Source organism: Phyllobates terribilis, unplaced genomic scaffold (assembly GCF_046119375.1).
Source record: "Phyllobates terribilis strain yellow unplaced genomic scaffold, ASM4611937v1 Scaffold_5__5_contigs__length_657084704, whole genome shotgun sequence".
Taxonomy (NCBI): domain Eukaryota; kingdom Metazoa; phylum Chordata; class Amphibia; order Anura; family Dendrobatidae; genus Phyllobates; species Phyllobates terribilis.
The window spans coordinates 486,860,344-486,874,697 of NW_027362765.1; the positions used below are offsets into that span (position 1 = coordinate 486,860,344).

General features: G+C 40.4%; 1 protein-coding gene across 1 annotated transcript in view; it reads left to right on the forward strand.

Moving 5' to 3' along the window:
- The window catches only part of PTEN (phosphatase and tensin homolog), a 54,503-nt gene extending 41,156 nt beyond the window's left edge, over positions 1 to 13,347 (forward strand). The window contains exon 9 of the mRNA XM_073685514.1: positions 7,134 to 13,347. Within this exon, the coding sequence (XP_073541615.1) occupies positions 7,134 to 7,319 (186 nt within the window). The 3' untranslated portion in view covers positions 7,320 to 13,347. The remainder of the gene's footprint in view (positions 1 to 7,133) is intronic.
- Positions 13,348 to 14,354: the final 1,007 nt, after the last annotated feature.

Genomic DNA, 14,354 nt, shown 5'->3' on the forward strand with positions numbered 1-14,354 from the left:
TGTGCTTACAATTGCTCATTTTGCCTTTCTACCCAGCTAATTCTTTTTTCTCTGCTGTGAAGAAACAGGAAGTCTCTTGTCCCTGCATTTTTCATTCCCCTCTTCAACTCCTGACCCAGCTGCTCTCTCCTCCCCCACCCTGCCATAAATTTTTGACTCATGCAGAGAAAATTGACCTCCTGTTTCTGCATAGAGCTTAAAAGGATTAAACTAGTCCGTTTTTAATTACGTGATGTCATAGACCTAATGGGAAAGAGAACAATTACCTGGGTAGAAAAGCAAAATGAGCAATTGGAAGTACCAGTGCTATATAAGTTTGCAGTATATTAAGAGGATAAAAACTTTTATGGGAGGAGTGATTGTTTAACTCAAGGTGGTGTTTAATGCATTTTTAACTCCTTCTTACACTTTCATGTTATTGTACATAGAGGTCTAAAGTCCTCTTCCGGACCCTGACATATGGTTACATTGCGGAGGTGGTGCTGGCTGAGGAGCTGTATCTACACTAAGTGTCAGATGTTGCACGCAGCTGTCAGGATCTGACATCCCTGTGGTCCCGGTCATTTAACCCCTTAGATTCTGCTCAGTTACGTACTCGCTGTGCTACATGGTTAACTTTCACCCCATTCATTTCTAAGGGAATTACAGAGCCAGTGTAGCACAGCTATTTCCAAAGCATTGTCCATTTGTTGGCAGTGACTTAGATACAGAAATGACTGATGAGCCATTATCCCCTTCCCAGCGTGTGATGTTGCCACCATCTTGGTGCTGCTGTGATTCTGAGCCAAAGGCTTCATAGAAGACAATTGTTTTCTCTATACTGTAATAAGGTAATCTATAGAGTTAGCAATCAAACGACGTAAATATAAAATATTAATAGGAAAAATATTTAAAGGCTACAATCGCCCACATTATCCCAGTTTCCATGTAAGGAAATAAAAACAAACAAACAAAAAAACGCATTTGGTGTTGACGCTTGGAAGTTTTTCCCAAGCGTCTTACTCCGGCTCTATTCTTTGCCCAGGGCCGCCTTCTCCTGCTTGACTGACCATTCCTTTGCTGTGACTTCAAGCAAAGGAGCTTTGAGTCAAGCTGGAAGATGCGGTTCTGGGCAGAGAATAGAACTGGAGTGACAGAGGCTTGGGAAGAGCTTCCACATACTGAAAGCACTCTTTTAACATATCCATTCAAACACTGATTGCTCAGTAATGAAGGAACAGGCTGGCCATGTAAAGGTATTACTTTGAAACAGCTACATGTGCATGTAGCTTTTGGCAGGTGAATTCCTGCAGACAGATTTCCTTTTAAAGCTGATCTATCAAAATAAAAAAATACCCACAAAGTGTAAAAAAAAAAAAAAAAAAAAAAAAAAAAAAAAATCAAAACCTCACATTTGCTTTTTTCAGTCACCACATTTCTCTAAAGATATGCACTTGAAAAGCGATCAAAATGTCAGCCCACCACGCAAAACAAGCCCTTGCACAGATGTTTCCACTCCAGATCCATTGTTTCAAAAAATACACACACCCAATTTATTTTTTTATATATATTATAAAATTCGTGCAGACCAAAAGTTTGGACACATCTTCTCATTGAAAGATTTTTCTGTATTTTCATGACTTTGAAAATTGTACATTCACACTGAAGGCATCAAAACTATGAATTAACACATGTGGAATTATGTACTTAACAAAAAAGTGTGAAACAACTGAAAATATGTCTTATATTCTAGGTTCTTCAAAGTAGCCACCTTTTGCTTTGATGACTGCTTTGCACACTCTTTGCGAGCTTCAAGAGGTTTTTTGTTAAGTATATAATTCCACATGTGTTAATTCATAGTTTTGATGCCTTCAGTGTGAATGTACAATTTTCAAAGTCATGAAAATACAGGAAAATCTTTAAATGAGAAGGTGTGTCCAAACTTTTGGTCTGTACTGTATATATTTTCATAGAATGAGGGAATAGCGTCAAGTTTTTTTTTTTTTTCACTTTCACACTATCTGGCATTTTTTCATGTTCCTCCATATATTCTATTGTGTTAAGGCTTGTTCACGTGTTATGTTTTTGCTGTGGAGAAAATGCAGCATTTTACTGTACCAACAAAAAGATTTCTGAAATCTCATGTACATGTTTATTTTTTCCCTTGTAAATTTGAACCTTCAAAGCATTTTTTTTTATTTATTTCATATCTGCAGTGTCATTTTATTTGTGTTTTTTTTTTTTTTTTGCACTGTTGGTCACTAGTGATGATGCTCGGAGCTCGCCAAGTACTTTCGAGATGCTCGGGCGGGAGCTCGGGTCCCCTCACTGCATGTCTGGCGCTATTTAGAGCACCAATCATGGAGGGATTGTCTGCCACTCACTGTAATGCCACAGCCATGGTGGTTGTGGCATTAGAGTGATTGCCCAAATCGATGGGAACTGTGCTCACAGTGAAACATGAAAAGCCGGCAATTCAGCAGCGGCATACACCGGTACCCGACAATTTAGAACAGAAAGAATAGAGCATCACACATAATTAGATACATAGAAACATGTCAGTCACATATATAATAAGTACAGTGATAGTGTTGGTTACTGTACTTGTCATTTAGTGTTAAAATATAGGATTTATTAAAAAAAAAATTGGCGTGGGGTTCCCCATAATTTTAGTCTCTAGCGGAGGTTAAGCAGACGGCTGGGGCAGATGTTTGAAGCCTGGGAAGGGGGTAATACCCACGGAGCTTCCCAGACTACTAATATCAGCCCCCAGCTGAATACCTAGCCTTTACTAGCTATTAAAATGGGGGACCCAAAAAAAAAATGACGTGGGGTCCCCCCTATTTTAATAGCTAGCAAAGGCTAGCCAGACAGCTGGGGGCTGATATTAATAGCCCAAGAAGGGTGCCATGAATATTGGCCCCCTCCCAGGCTAGAAACACCAGCCGTCAGCCGCCCCAGAAATGGCGCATCCATAAGATGTGCCTATTCTGGCACTTAGCCTCGCTCTTCCCACTGCCCTGTAGCGGTGGCAGTGGGGTAATAGGGCTGGGGTTGATGTCAGCTTATAATGCCAGCTGACATCAAGCCCAGGTTGGTAATGGAGAGGTGTCTATAAGACACCCCCATTACTAACCCCATAGTCAAAGTTAAAAAAAAAACACAAACACCCAGAATAAAGTCCTTTAATTGAAATAAACACACAATTCTTTATTGTTCTAAATTAAACCATACTTACCGTCACGCCCATTCCAGCTGAAGCCAACGATCTCCTGCAATAAAAGTAAAATAATAAACCAACCTCATCCTTACCTTTCCGTGGTTCCCAGGACTGCTTCAGCTCTGCTACATTCACATGACAGGCTGGATCGCAGCTGAAAGCTGCCATCCAGCTTGCCATGCCGCAGACACTGAGAAGCGCAGGCATGCTTGCGCTCCTCAGTGTCTGGCTGTGACGGCATCCAGATGAGCCGAGTTCATGTCCAATGAACTCAGCTCACCTCATGCACGTCACTGACAGCGTGGGAGAATTCTCCTGCGCTCAGCGCTTGAGCAGGAGAATTCTTCCATGCTGGGATGGCATTGAGATGACAGGCTGGATCGCAGCTGAGCGCTGCAATCCAGCTTGTCATCCTTCAGAGACACTGCAGAGCGCAAGCATGCCTGCGCTCTGCAGTGTCTATGAAGGATGGCATGCTGGATGGCAGCGCTCAGCTGCGATCCAGACTGTCATCTCAATGCCATCCAGCTGGTCATCCTTCATAGACAATGCAAAGCGCAGGCATGCTTACGCTCTGCAGTGTCTCTGAAGCGCTACCTGCAGTGTCTCTGAAGCGCTGGATCACAGCAGAGCACTCCAGCTTGTCATCCTTCAGAGACACTGCAGAGCGCAGGCATGCCTGCGCTTTGCAGTGTCTATGAAGGATGACAAGCTGGATGGCATTGAGATGACAGGCTGGATCGCAGCTGAGCGCTGCCATCCTTCATAGACACTGCAGAGCGCAGGCATGCTTGCGCTCTGCCGTGTCTCTGAAGGATGACAAGCTGGATGGCAGCGCTCAGCTGCGATCCAGCCTGTCATCTCAATGCCATCCCAGCGTGAGAGAATTCTCCTGCGCATGCGGTGAGTGCAGGAGGATTCTCCCACGCTGTCAGTGAATTGCATAAGGTGAGCTGAGTTCATTGGACATGATCTCGGCTTACCTGGATGCCGTCACAGCGAGACACTGAGGAGCGCAAGCATGCCTGCGCTTCTCAGTGTCTGCGGGCATGGCAAGCTGGATGGCAGCTTTCTGTTGCGGTCCAGCCTGTCATGTGAATGTAGCAGAGCTGGAGCCGTCGTGGGAACCATGGAAAGGTAAGGATGAAGTTGGTTTATTATTTTACTTTTATTGCAGAAGACATTGGCTTCAGCTGGAATGGGCGATACGGTAAGTATGGTTTAATTTAGAACATTAAAGAATTGTGTGTTTATTTCAATTAAAGGACTTTATTCTGGGTGTTTGTGTTTTTTTTTAACTTTGATTATGGGGTTAGTAATGGGGGTGTCTTATAGACGCTTCTCCATTACTAACCTGGGCTTGATGTCAGCTGGCATTATAAGCTGACATCAACCCCAGCCCTATTACCCCACTGCCACCGCTACAGGGCAGCGTGGAAGAGCGAGGCTAAGTGCCAGAATTGGCGCATCCTATGGATGCGCCATTTCTGGGGCGGCTGACGGCTGGTGTTTCTAGCCTGGGAGGGGGCCAATATTCATGGCACCCTTCCTGGGCTATTAATATCAGCCCCCAGCTGTCTGCCTAGCCTTTGCTAGCTATTAAATTAGGGGGGACCCCACGTCATTTTTTTGAGGGGCTCCCCCATTTTAATAGCTAGTAAAGGCTAGGTATTCAGCTGGGGGCTGATATTAGTAGCCTGGGAAGCTCCGTGGGTATTACCCCCTTCCCAGGCTTTAAACAACTGCCCCAGTCGTCTGCTTAACCTCCGCTAGAGACTAAAATTACGGGAAACCCCACGCCAATTTTTTTTTAAATAAATCCTATATTTTAACACTAAATGACAAGTACAGTAACAAACTATCACTGTACTTATTATATATGTGACTGACATGCTTCGATCTATCTAATCTATGTGTGATGCTCTATTCTTTCTGTTCTAAATTGTCGGGTACCGGTGTATGCCGTTGCTGAATTGCCGGCCGGCTTTTTTAAAGAGACGGGTGCATGAAAATCGGAGGGCACTAGTGTGTTCCAAGTGCCCTGCTATGTTTTTCATGCACCCTCCTATATACCCTGCCTGCCTATATATTCTGCCTGCCTGACGTTTAATTGAGCACTGTTCCCATCGATTTGGGCAATTTTTGACCTTCTGCAGACCGCCGGGTGGGACCACCAGAAAAATGCTCGAGTTTCCCATAGACTTACTTTGGCTCGTTGCTCGGGTCGAGCACCCGAGTATTCCAATGTGCTCGACCCGAGCTTCGAGCACCCGAGCATTTTAGTGCTCGCTCATCACTATTTGTCACCCATTCAAAAAAAAAAAAAAAAAGTGCGTATTTGCAGCGGTTTCCCTGCTTATACGCTAGCATTTTCAGCAGATTTTTCTGCTTGAAAAACATAGCATGTGCACACACCCTTAAGGCTTGTTCACAAGCTGTTTTTTCGTACTTTATTTCAAACGCTGCAGCAAATAAATTCTGTCTGATAGTTAAATAATTATACTGCCTTCTAGTCTTTCCCATTTAACCTCCTAAAATGATCTTTAAGCCCATCACGACCTTTGATATGCACGTCAAAGGTTGTGGTCCTGCACGCTGAGGCCCGCATTTTTCCCTGCCAGATGATGACTGATTTTATTAGTCATCATGTGCCTTTAACAGCCGTGGGTGGAGCTGAGCTCCGCCTGAGTGTTAACCTGTTAAATGCCGCTGTCAATCTCTGGCAGGCAAGGAGAGCATTTTATTCCACCTGCCCATTGGCGCGCCTGTGAGATGATCGCGGGGGTGCCGAAGGGTTGCCATGACAGGCGGGGGTCTTCTGAAGACTGCTGTGCTTGTCATGATCTTTTTGTGAAAGCTGGCCCGAGGCTGACATTCATAGATCGTGATTTTAGCTATACATAGCATTGCTGACCCACTGCTATATAGCACAAGCGATCAGACAATCGCAGCTTTGTCCCCTAAAGGGAACTATTAAACTCAGTAAAAAGTTATTAAATATATGAAAAAAAAAATGTTCAGAGCGCCCTATTCCCTCACCCCTCCCAACCCCCCATTAAAAATTAAACCATTAAAAAAAAATACACATTTGGTATCACTGCTTTCGTAACAGCCTGATCTATCTATATAAAGTAAATTAATCTGATTCGGGAACGGCATAATAAGGAAAAAATAAACGAAATTAAGTTTTTTGACATGGTTAAAACAAACAATCCAAAAAAACAATCGTGAAATTGCACTTTTTTTATGCAATGTCAACGCACTTGGATTTTTTCTTCCTGTTTTCTCATGCATCACATGATAAAGTGAATGGCGTCATTCAAAAGTAACTCGTCCCTCAAAAAACAAGCCCTCACATGGCTATGCGCATGGAAAAATAAAAATGTCATGGCTCTTGAAATAAAGGGAATATAAAAGAAAAAACGCACGGTTGTGAAAAGCGAATAGCCTAAATAAAACAGCCCTCATATAGCTGCTTCCATGAAATACATTTTTAGCACTCTGAATGTGGCCATGTAAACGTTGTATGGTTGTTTGTTTTTTTTTTGTTTTTTTAATGAAAAAAGATATTTTAAATAAAAATGTAATGACTTGTAGATTAAAACTAATATTTACACCTTATAGCAAATATGGTGGAAATGATGAGTTGTATGTACCCCAAAAAATGGCACCATTTAAGAAACAAAATTGTCGTACAAAAAAAGTCCTCCTGGCTGCATTTCCTTTAAAAAAAACAAACACACAAACCCTAATCCTCAAAATTAAGAAAATAAAATAACACGCTTAAAGGGATTTTCCATTGGTTCCAGTGCTGGGTGGAAGTGGTGCTGTGATTGGTATGTTTAGTTAAGGGCAGCCTTCATGAATTTCTCAATGACTTATAAATTGTTAATGGCAACATTCTCATTATTTATTTATTTTTTTATTGTTTCAGGTGAAGCTATTTTTCACAAAAACAGTAGAAGAATCTTCAAATTCAGAGGCGAGCAGCTCGACTTCTGTGACACCGGATGTTAGTGACAATGAACCAGATCATTACCGATATTCTGACACCACTGACTCTGACCCAGAGAATGAACCTTTTGATGAAGATCAGATTACACAGATTACAAAAGTCTAAATATTTTCCTTAATTTTTCCTGTTTTTTTTTTTTCTTTTTTCTTTCTTTTTTTTTTTTTTATCGAGGGAATTAAAACCACAGAAAAGACAAACTTGAATAAACTGAAAAGGACCTTTTTAAATGGCATTGTCAGCCTACCATAGGAGCAATTATTTTCTTTTTTCCTTGACCAATATTATTTTGCCCCACAGGGTTTTTGGCACTGCTGTCCAGTGAAATTAAAAAAAGAAAAGAAAAAAGAGGGAAAAAAAACAGCAAAATTTAAGAAAAGGTTACGTAGCATTGTAATGTAAATATCCTTTTCATGTCAAAAGGACATTTAAATCTTAAAATTAGGATAAATAAAGATGGCACTTTCCCATTTTATTCCAGCTTTTTTTTTTTTGTTTTTTTTTTCCTTTGTTTCCCCTTCCCACTCCTTTTTTTTATTTTTTTTTTTAAAGTGGAGCTATGTATGCGTAGTTTTATCTTTTTTTTTTTTCTTTCCCTTTCCCTCTCACCAACTGAAATTAATAGTGTGCTTTGTGAAATACAAGGTTCACCACCTGCCTCTTCACAGCCATTGTGGCAACAGAACGTTTTTATTCGGCTAAGATGTTCGAGGGTTATCTTGTTGTATGTACGTATTAAATGCGGTGGATAGTGACTATTTTAAGAATGAATCTACTTCCAGCTTGATTCATGTACCATCTCAAATTATTACATGCTCCTTCGTTTAGCGTGCTGCAGTAAATCCTGAACATATAAGGAATTGTCCACTGTCGCTGCTTGTTTGTGCTTTCCCCCCACCCCCTTTTAAGCATAATGGTGCTAGAAAAGGCAGCTATAGGGAGCGGTTCTTTAAAAGAGGTACAGGATTGAACCATCCAAATAGTCACAAGCGGGCCCACAGAGTTTTAAAGCAGACAGGGTCATGTATAAGTCATCGGAGCTGCAATGTTTCATCTGTACAGATGTACTGACTAATGAAATGGATCTGATAATTTGATGGTAGTAAAATCTCCACTCCCCTTAAAGGAGTTGTCCAATACTAGGACAACCCATTGTCAATCTTAATGTTTACCTGAATTAAAATAATGTCCGTGCTCACATTCCTGGGACACACTTGAGGTTGTCACGTGAGCCCTGCGCCCAATCAGCGATGGCGTCACTTTCCCCCCCGCCTTCGGACGGATCAGTAATCAAGAGGAAGTGAGTGGGCAGCTGCAGCTCTCACCCCTAGTTGATTACTTATACGTCCGAAGGCAGGGAAAAGTGACCCCAACGCTGATTGGCTGCAAGACTCACGTGACATAACCTCACGTGGGTCCCATGAATGCAAGTGCTGGCATGGCGTCGGGCCGGGAGGTGAGTAAAAGTTTTTATTTTAACTGCGGCAAACATTCAGATTGAAAAGGGGTTGTTCTAGTACTGGACATTGCCTTTTAAAATAACTCCTAATGCTCTTTCCTTCACTTCAGACTGCCACGTTGAGAACTATAGTTTAAAAAAAAATATATATATATATAGGACCCTGGTCATACAGCTACATCAGTAGTTTGTAGCCGTTGTACCAGAGCTCTGCAAGCTTCATTCTACCTGCCGGCATGCCCAGGGCTGCTTCTGACCAGTAGACCAGGAACGAAGTCATGCTTCTGTCATACTGCAATGATGACTAGACAGCTGGGGATATCAGCAGGTAGAAGGTTTGCAGGTCTCTGGTCCAGTAATCACGCTCTACTGACATGGCCGCTGGATTAAGGTCCTGTGAATCTTTTAGCTCAATTCTATTAAGAACCATTCTGGTCGTAATGGGTTAATCAGTTAAATTAAAAAGAATGTGTCGGCAGTTTTTTGTTTAACCTGAGAGCAGCATAGTCAAGGGAACAAGAGACTAATTCCAGTGATGTGTCACTTACTGGACTGCTTGGTGTAGTTTTGAAAGAATCCCTGTTTTTATTTGTTGTAGATGTAGCATTGGTTATAATGCTAAACTGTGTAGAACCCCACCCACACCCCTGATTGGCAGCTTGCTGACAATGTACAAAGGAAGCTGCCAATCAGTGGTGGGGGCTGGGTAACACTGTAGTCTGACTGCTGTGCATGTGGGACCTAGTCAGGCAGTGATAACCTCCTGCTTATAAAACTCATTGTATTGCATCTACAGCACAGCCTAATAGTGACACATCCCTAGAATCAGGATCTCGTGCTCTATATTAATGTGCTCTCAGAATAAATAGCAAAAACCTGCTGACGGATTCCTTTTATGTGCATTTATTCCCAATCATATATCTACCTGCTGTGAATGCTTCAAGTGCTGCCCGCAAGTAATGTTTTACATTTTAACAACACCCCCCCCCCCCCTCCCCATCCAATTTAAACTATTTTACAGTACAGGAAGCTGATGTATGCTTCTTACAGATCTTTCTGAAAAGAAGGAAAAAAAAAAAAGGAAAATGATAAATGAATTAAATTGCCTAGGTGTTGTCTGATCCACCTTTTTGACTTTACACATTCTATTACAATGAGTTTTGCAGTTTTGCACACTTTTAATGTCATTAACTGTTAGGGAATTTTACTTGAAGAATGTTTAGTAGCTTCAATGTTTTTTTTTTTTTTTTAAATATACATATATATATATTTTTTTTTTTACATTTAAACATTGTTATGAAGTCGGTGTTGCTTTAAAAGTTTCAACACTGCTCAGATATAAAAAATATATATGTAAAATATAATTGTCCCAAATTTTCTTTTTAGTTTGCTATTAAAAAAATATTAGATTTCTCAACTGGCAGTGTTCAATAATTCACATATATGGCAAGTTTAGCCTGGTACTCCATTTATTAATGTGGCAAAGTTGTTTTTGTTTTTTTTTGGCATGCCAGGCTGTAAAATATTTAAGCTTACCACCGCTGCTGTTTTTATGTTGTTGTTTTTTTTCCTCAAGCTTTAAATTTACAATTCAAATATAAATGTTGGTATTTTATGGCAGTGTAAAATCCCATTTTACTCTTTAATGTAGTTAACAATGAAAGCTATCCTTTAAATTTGAAGAAATGGAAATGGCTATTTAAAATGCTATGCCAGTGGTAGATGCGATTTCCTTGTCAAATTGGCATATAGAAGTGGGAAGTAGGTCATGTACCTTGACCTGGTTAAGATTTTTATTTTTTTATATTGGGCATTTCCTAGCATACTCGGCCTAATGCAGATACTGCTTTTTGTTTGAGCGAAGCCTGGCACATTAAGATATGCCATCCCTGTATCCAGAAGTCTGCCTGCTCATGGCTAGCACTGGCTGTGGTGCCAGCACTCCTAGATCATATGGCTCCCTTCATTTAAGTTAATGTCTTCTTATATAATTTCGGTATGAAGTCTTTTATTTTTTTATATTGCACAGTGAAAATAGAAACAGAATCCTTGCTGAAATTATATTAGGAGTCATTGATTTTGGTTTAGTTGGGAGGCTTTACAGATCAGGTATGGATCTGCACTGGTAAAGCCACTTTCATGGTGGTAAGGTTGGCATCATGTTTAAGTAGAGCCCTTACGTGTTCCACCATATAGGCTGTTGTGGCGCTTTCTCGTTTGTGGAACATGCATATACTCCCAAACCTTCAATTTGACTAGTAATGTCACCTTGTTAAGACATTTGTACTGTTGTATATCCCATGCCTTGTCCGCAGTACTCGTGTTGAAGCCGAAGTATTAGTTTTTATGTTTTTTTTTTTTTTTTCTTGTTTTTTTTAATTTTCAGTGCATCCCTCACCATTGATCAGGCACGAAGTAATATTGGTATGATGCTTGTTACACAACTTAGGCTGTTGTACACACTTGTGTTATATAGTTTAAATCATGGTTCTATCAGAAATGCAGGCACCTCAGCTGAAACTTGACCTTAGGATCACGCAGGACTTGTTGCTAACTGATCAGACATTATCAAAGCCATAGCTCTAATGTGGACACATCCTTAAAGGGGTTGTCCGGACTTTTGCTTAAGGTCTGAAGGCTCCTGAAATCTCATAATGTGCACACTTCATGCTGTCAGGATTATTTGGTGTCTGAGCCATGTATGGTCGGTCACATGACCGCCACATCCCGACTAGATGTACGCCGTCTCACTCAATTCACTTGTATTGTCTAGTCACAATGTAGCTATATCTCGCCGCCAACATCGGAGAATCCTGACACTGTGTGTTGCAAGCACTGTAAGGATAGTGAAGTCTTCAATCAGTGACAGACTTGTATCAAAAGACCGGATAACCCCTTTTAATGTTTGTGTTCCAGTCATTGGGCAGCACATGGGTATCGCATACACAAAAAGATGTCAGCTGCAGTGTGCCCCTTCAGATTGCGTGGTCAGTCTATTTTGCAGAAGGCCTAAGCAACCCTGTCTTAAAGATGTTTGGCTCTCTGTATATACAATGTATCTCTGCCACAAGGGTTGTTTACAACCCTGACTGTCTCCATATTAAAAGCACTTAAAAATATTTGCGACCTATTACAGCATTTTTATTTTGGTACGCTTAGGATTAATCCCACTTTGGGTATATGTGCCATCACCATATTTTGTTCATTAGCACCCATGTTTAGATGGCATCTTTTTCTCTGTTTGCCATTCTGCATGGGTTAATTGTTGCTCATTTGTTGCCTTACTGACATTGCCAGGGTTGAAGACTTGGCATGGCCAAACAGATTGCACTAAGATGGGGAGTCACCAATTCTGCAGGTATGGATTTCTCCTCCTTTCTATGTAATGCATACCTGCTGCTACTTTGTATAGCTGTGACCAGGTCCAAAAAATGTAGAATTGAGGCTACAGTGATGCAGCTTTAGAAAGATAAGAAAAAATATCCTAATTCTATTGAAAGATGCATTGTGTAAATGGAAACCTTAGTATGGGAACACTTTAGAACTTGTACACTTTAAGGCACTTACATTTTTAAAGGCAGTCTGCCAGCAAGTTTTTCTTATGTAATCTGACAGCAGCATGTTGTAGGGACAGAGACCCTGATTCCAGCGGTGCATCACTTAGTTTACTGGGTACTGCAGTTAGTCATAGTTTTCTCTGCTGCAGATCTAGCAGAGCTCAGATGTTAAGCTGTGTATAACCTTCCTACATCACTGACAGCTTTGTGTGGTGGAGGCATGGTTGGACCAGGAGGCAGGAGACAACTAGCCCACTAGTAGGAATCTGCTGATAATACGGATTTTATTTATACAGCATAACACAGCCTAGTAAGTGACACATTGCTGGAATAAGGGTCTCTGCTCCTACATCATACTGCTCTTGGATTGCATAGTAAAAATGTGCTGACTGATTCCTATTAGAGTAACAGTCTTTTTTTTTTTTTTTTTCCATGAGCTATTACAAAATTTACTTTCATGTGGACTATTAATTTGGAGAAATCAGATGCTTTCTCCTGGGCTGGCATTTAATGCTCCAAATTTTCCATTTAAGAGTAAAAATTTGTCTTGAGTGAATACAGATTCCCATTACTGAGATGACAGGGTTCTATGGAGAACTTGCAGCAGAATGTCTGTCTGTCTCTAGCTATTCCTACTCCATACAATCTTAAAGGCACCAACTGTCACCGCTTATCTCATTAATTAGTAAGTCTGTCTTCACTGAACAGACGTGACCCATGAATTGACAGTCTGTGTCTGCCTCTATTTCCTGCACAAATTGTCATCTAGTTCAGTAATGGGAAAATCTGTCTTCACTGAAAACTGACTTTACCCCAGAATTGAGTGAAAGATCAGTCCAGGAGGTGAGAAGCACGTTTCTCTGATATTTTATCAAGTTTCTTAGATATGTGATATTGACTTATGAAATAAAAACTAAAACAGCGGTTACTCTTTAATTACCTACCAACTTCCAAATTTGACTCCTGCCTGATGGCTATTCCCCCCCCCACGTCATGTATGATTACTTTTTATTAAAAATAAACTCATACAATACCTAAATAATGGGATTTTGCACTGTTTTCTCTGATCCCTTCTCCGCTCCTTACATAATTGCTTTGTCTTTTTTTTTTTTTTTTTTTTTTTTTAAATCATCCTTAAAACCTCACTAAAGTTTTGTAAGTCACCTGAAGTGGGAGTCATGGCATTATAGATGTACAAATATAAAATATGTACTTTATTTTCCATTTTAGCTATCAACCTATAGATTTAACAAGAATTTGCAATGATTTGTTCTACTCCCCGAGTAATTTATTGCAGTATTTTGTTGGCCACCCAATTTTTTTTTTTTTTTATTACTGCGATTTTTTTATTTTTATTTTTTTTTTATATTCGCAATGGTGGTACTGGGACGGTATGGCCTGTAGGCATTAATGCTGGTGAACTAGGAGTGAAGGTAACATGTTGTCTGCCAGTATTTGTGTAGATTTCTGGCTATTAGCCTGATGCTTGTCCTACTTATCCTTTTTTGTTTAGAGGGTAAGGAGAACAAAACTGTCATATTTCATCAGTGTAGGGGTTTAAAGGGTGGGTCTTGGTAAATTAGACCATATAGTTGTTGTCCAAATTGAAAGTTTATTCCCATTAATGACATTTTTGAAGAGAAGGCTAAGGTTCTGTAGGCCAGCATAAATCCCACAGGTAGATATATATGATCCCAGTGATCACTTTTAATGCAGAAAGTTGGCTTGTGTACATGACTCCTATGTGGAATGGGCCACCAATTTATTAAGCGGAGATTGCAGGCAATTTGTATACAAGCAGCAGTTGAAATCTAACAAAATTTGTGCAATATGTCTAACGATGCCTGTGGTTGCCACAAAGTGCCTCGTTTACCTTTTTTTTTTTTTTTTTTTTTCTTTGTTCCTCCTTTTCTCCCTCTCCCTATTTTTTTTTTTGTTAAAAACTGTTAAACTTGTCATGCATGCAAATGGAATGGGTGGAACTGTGCACTATTAAGAGGCTTCAACTGGAGGTGGGCGTATTCTGCCCCATTATTCTGCTCCCAAATTTGAGGAATTCTTTGAAAGTGTATCTTTTTTTTTTTTTTCTTTTTTTTTTTCTTCAGTCTTTTCTCCGGTTCAGCCTCT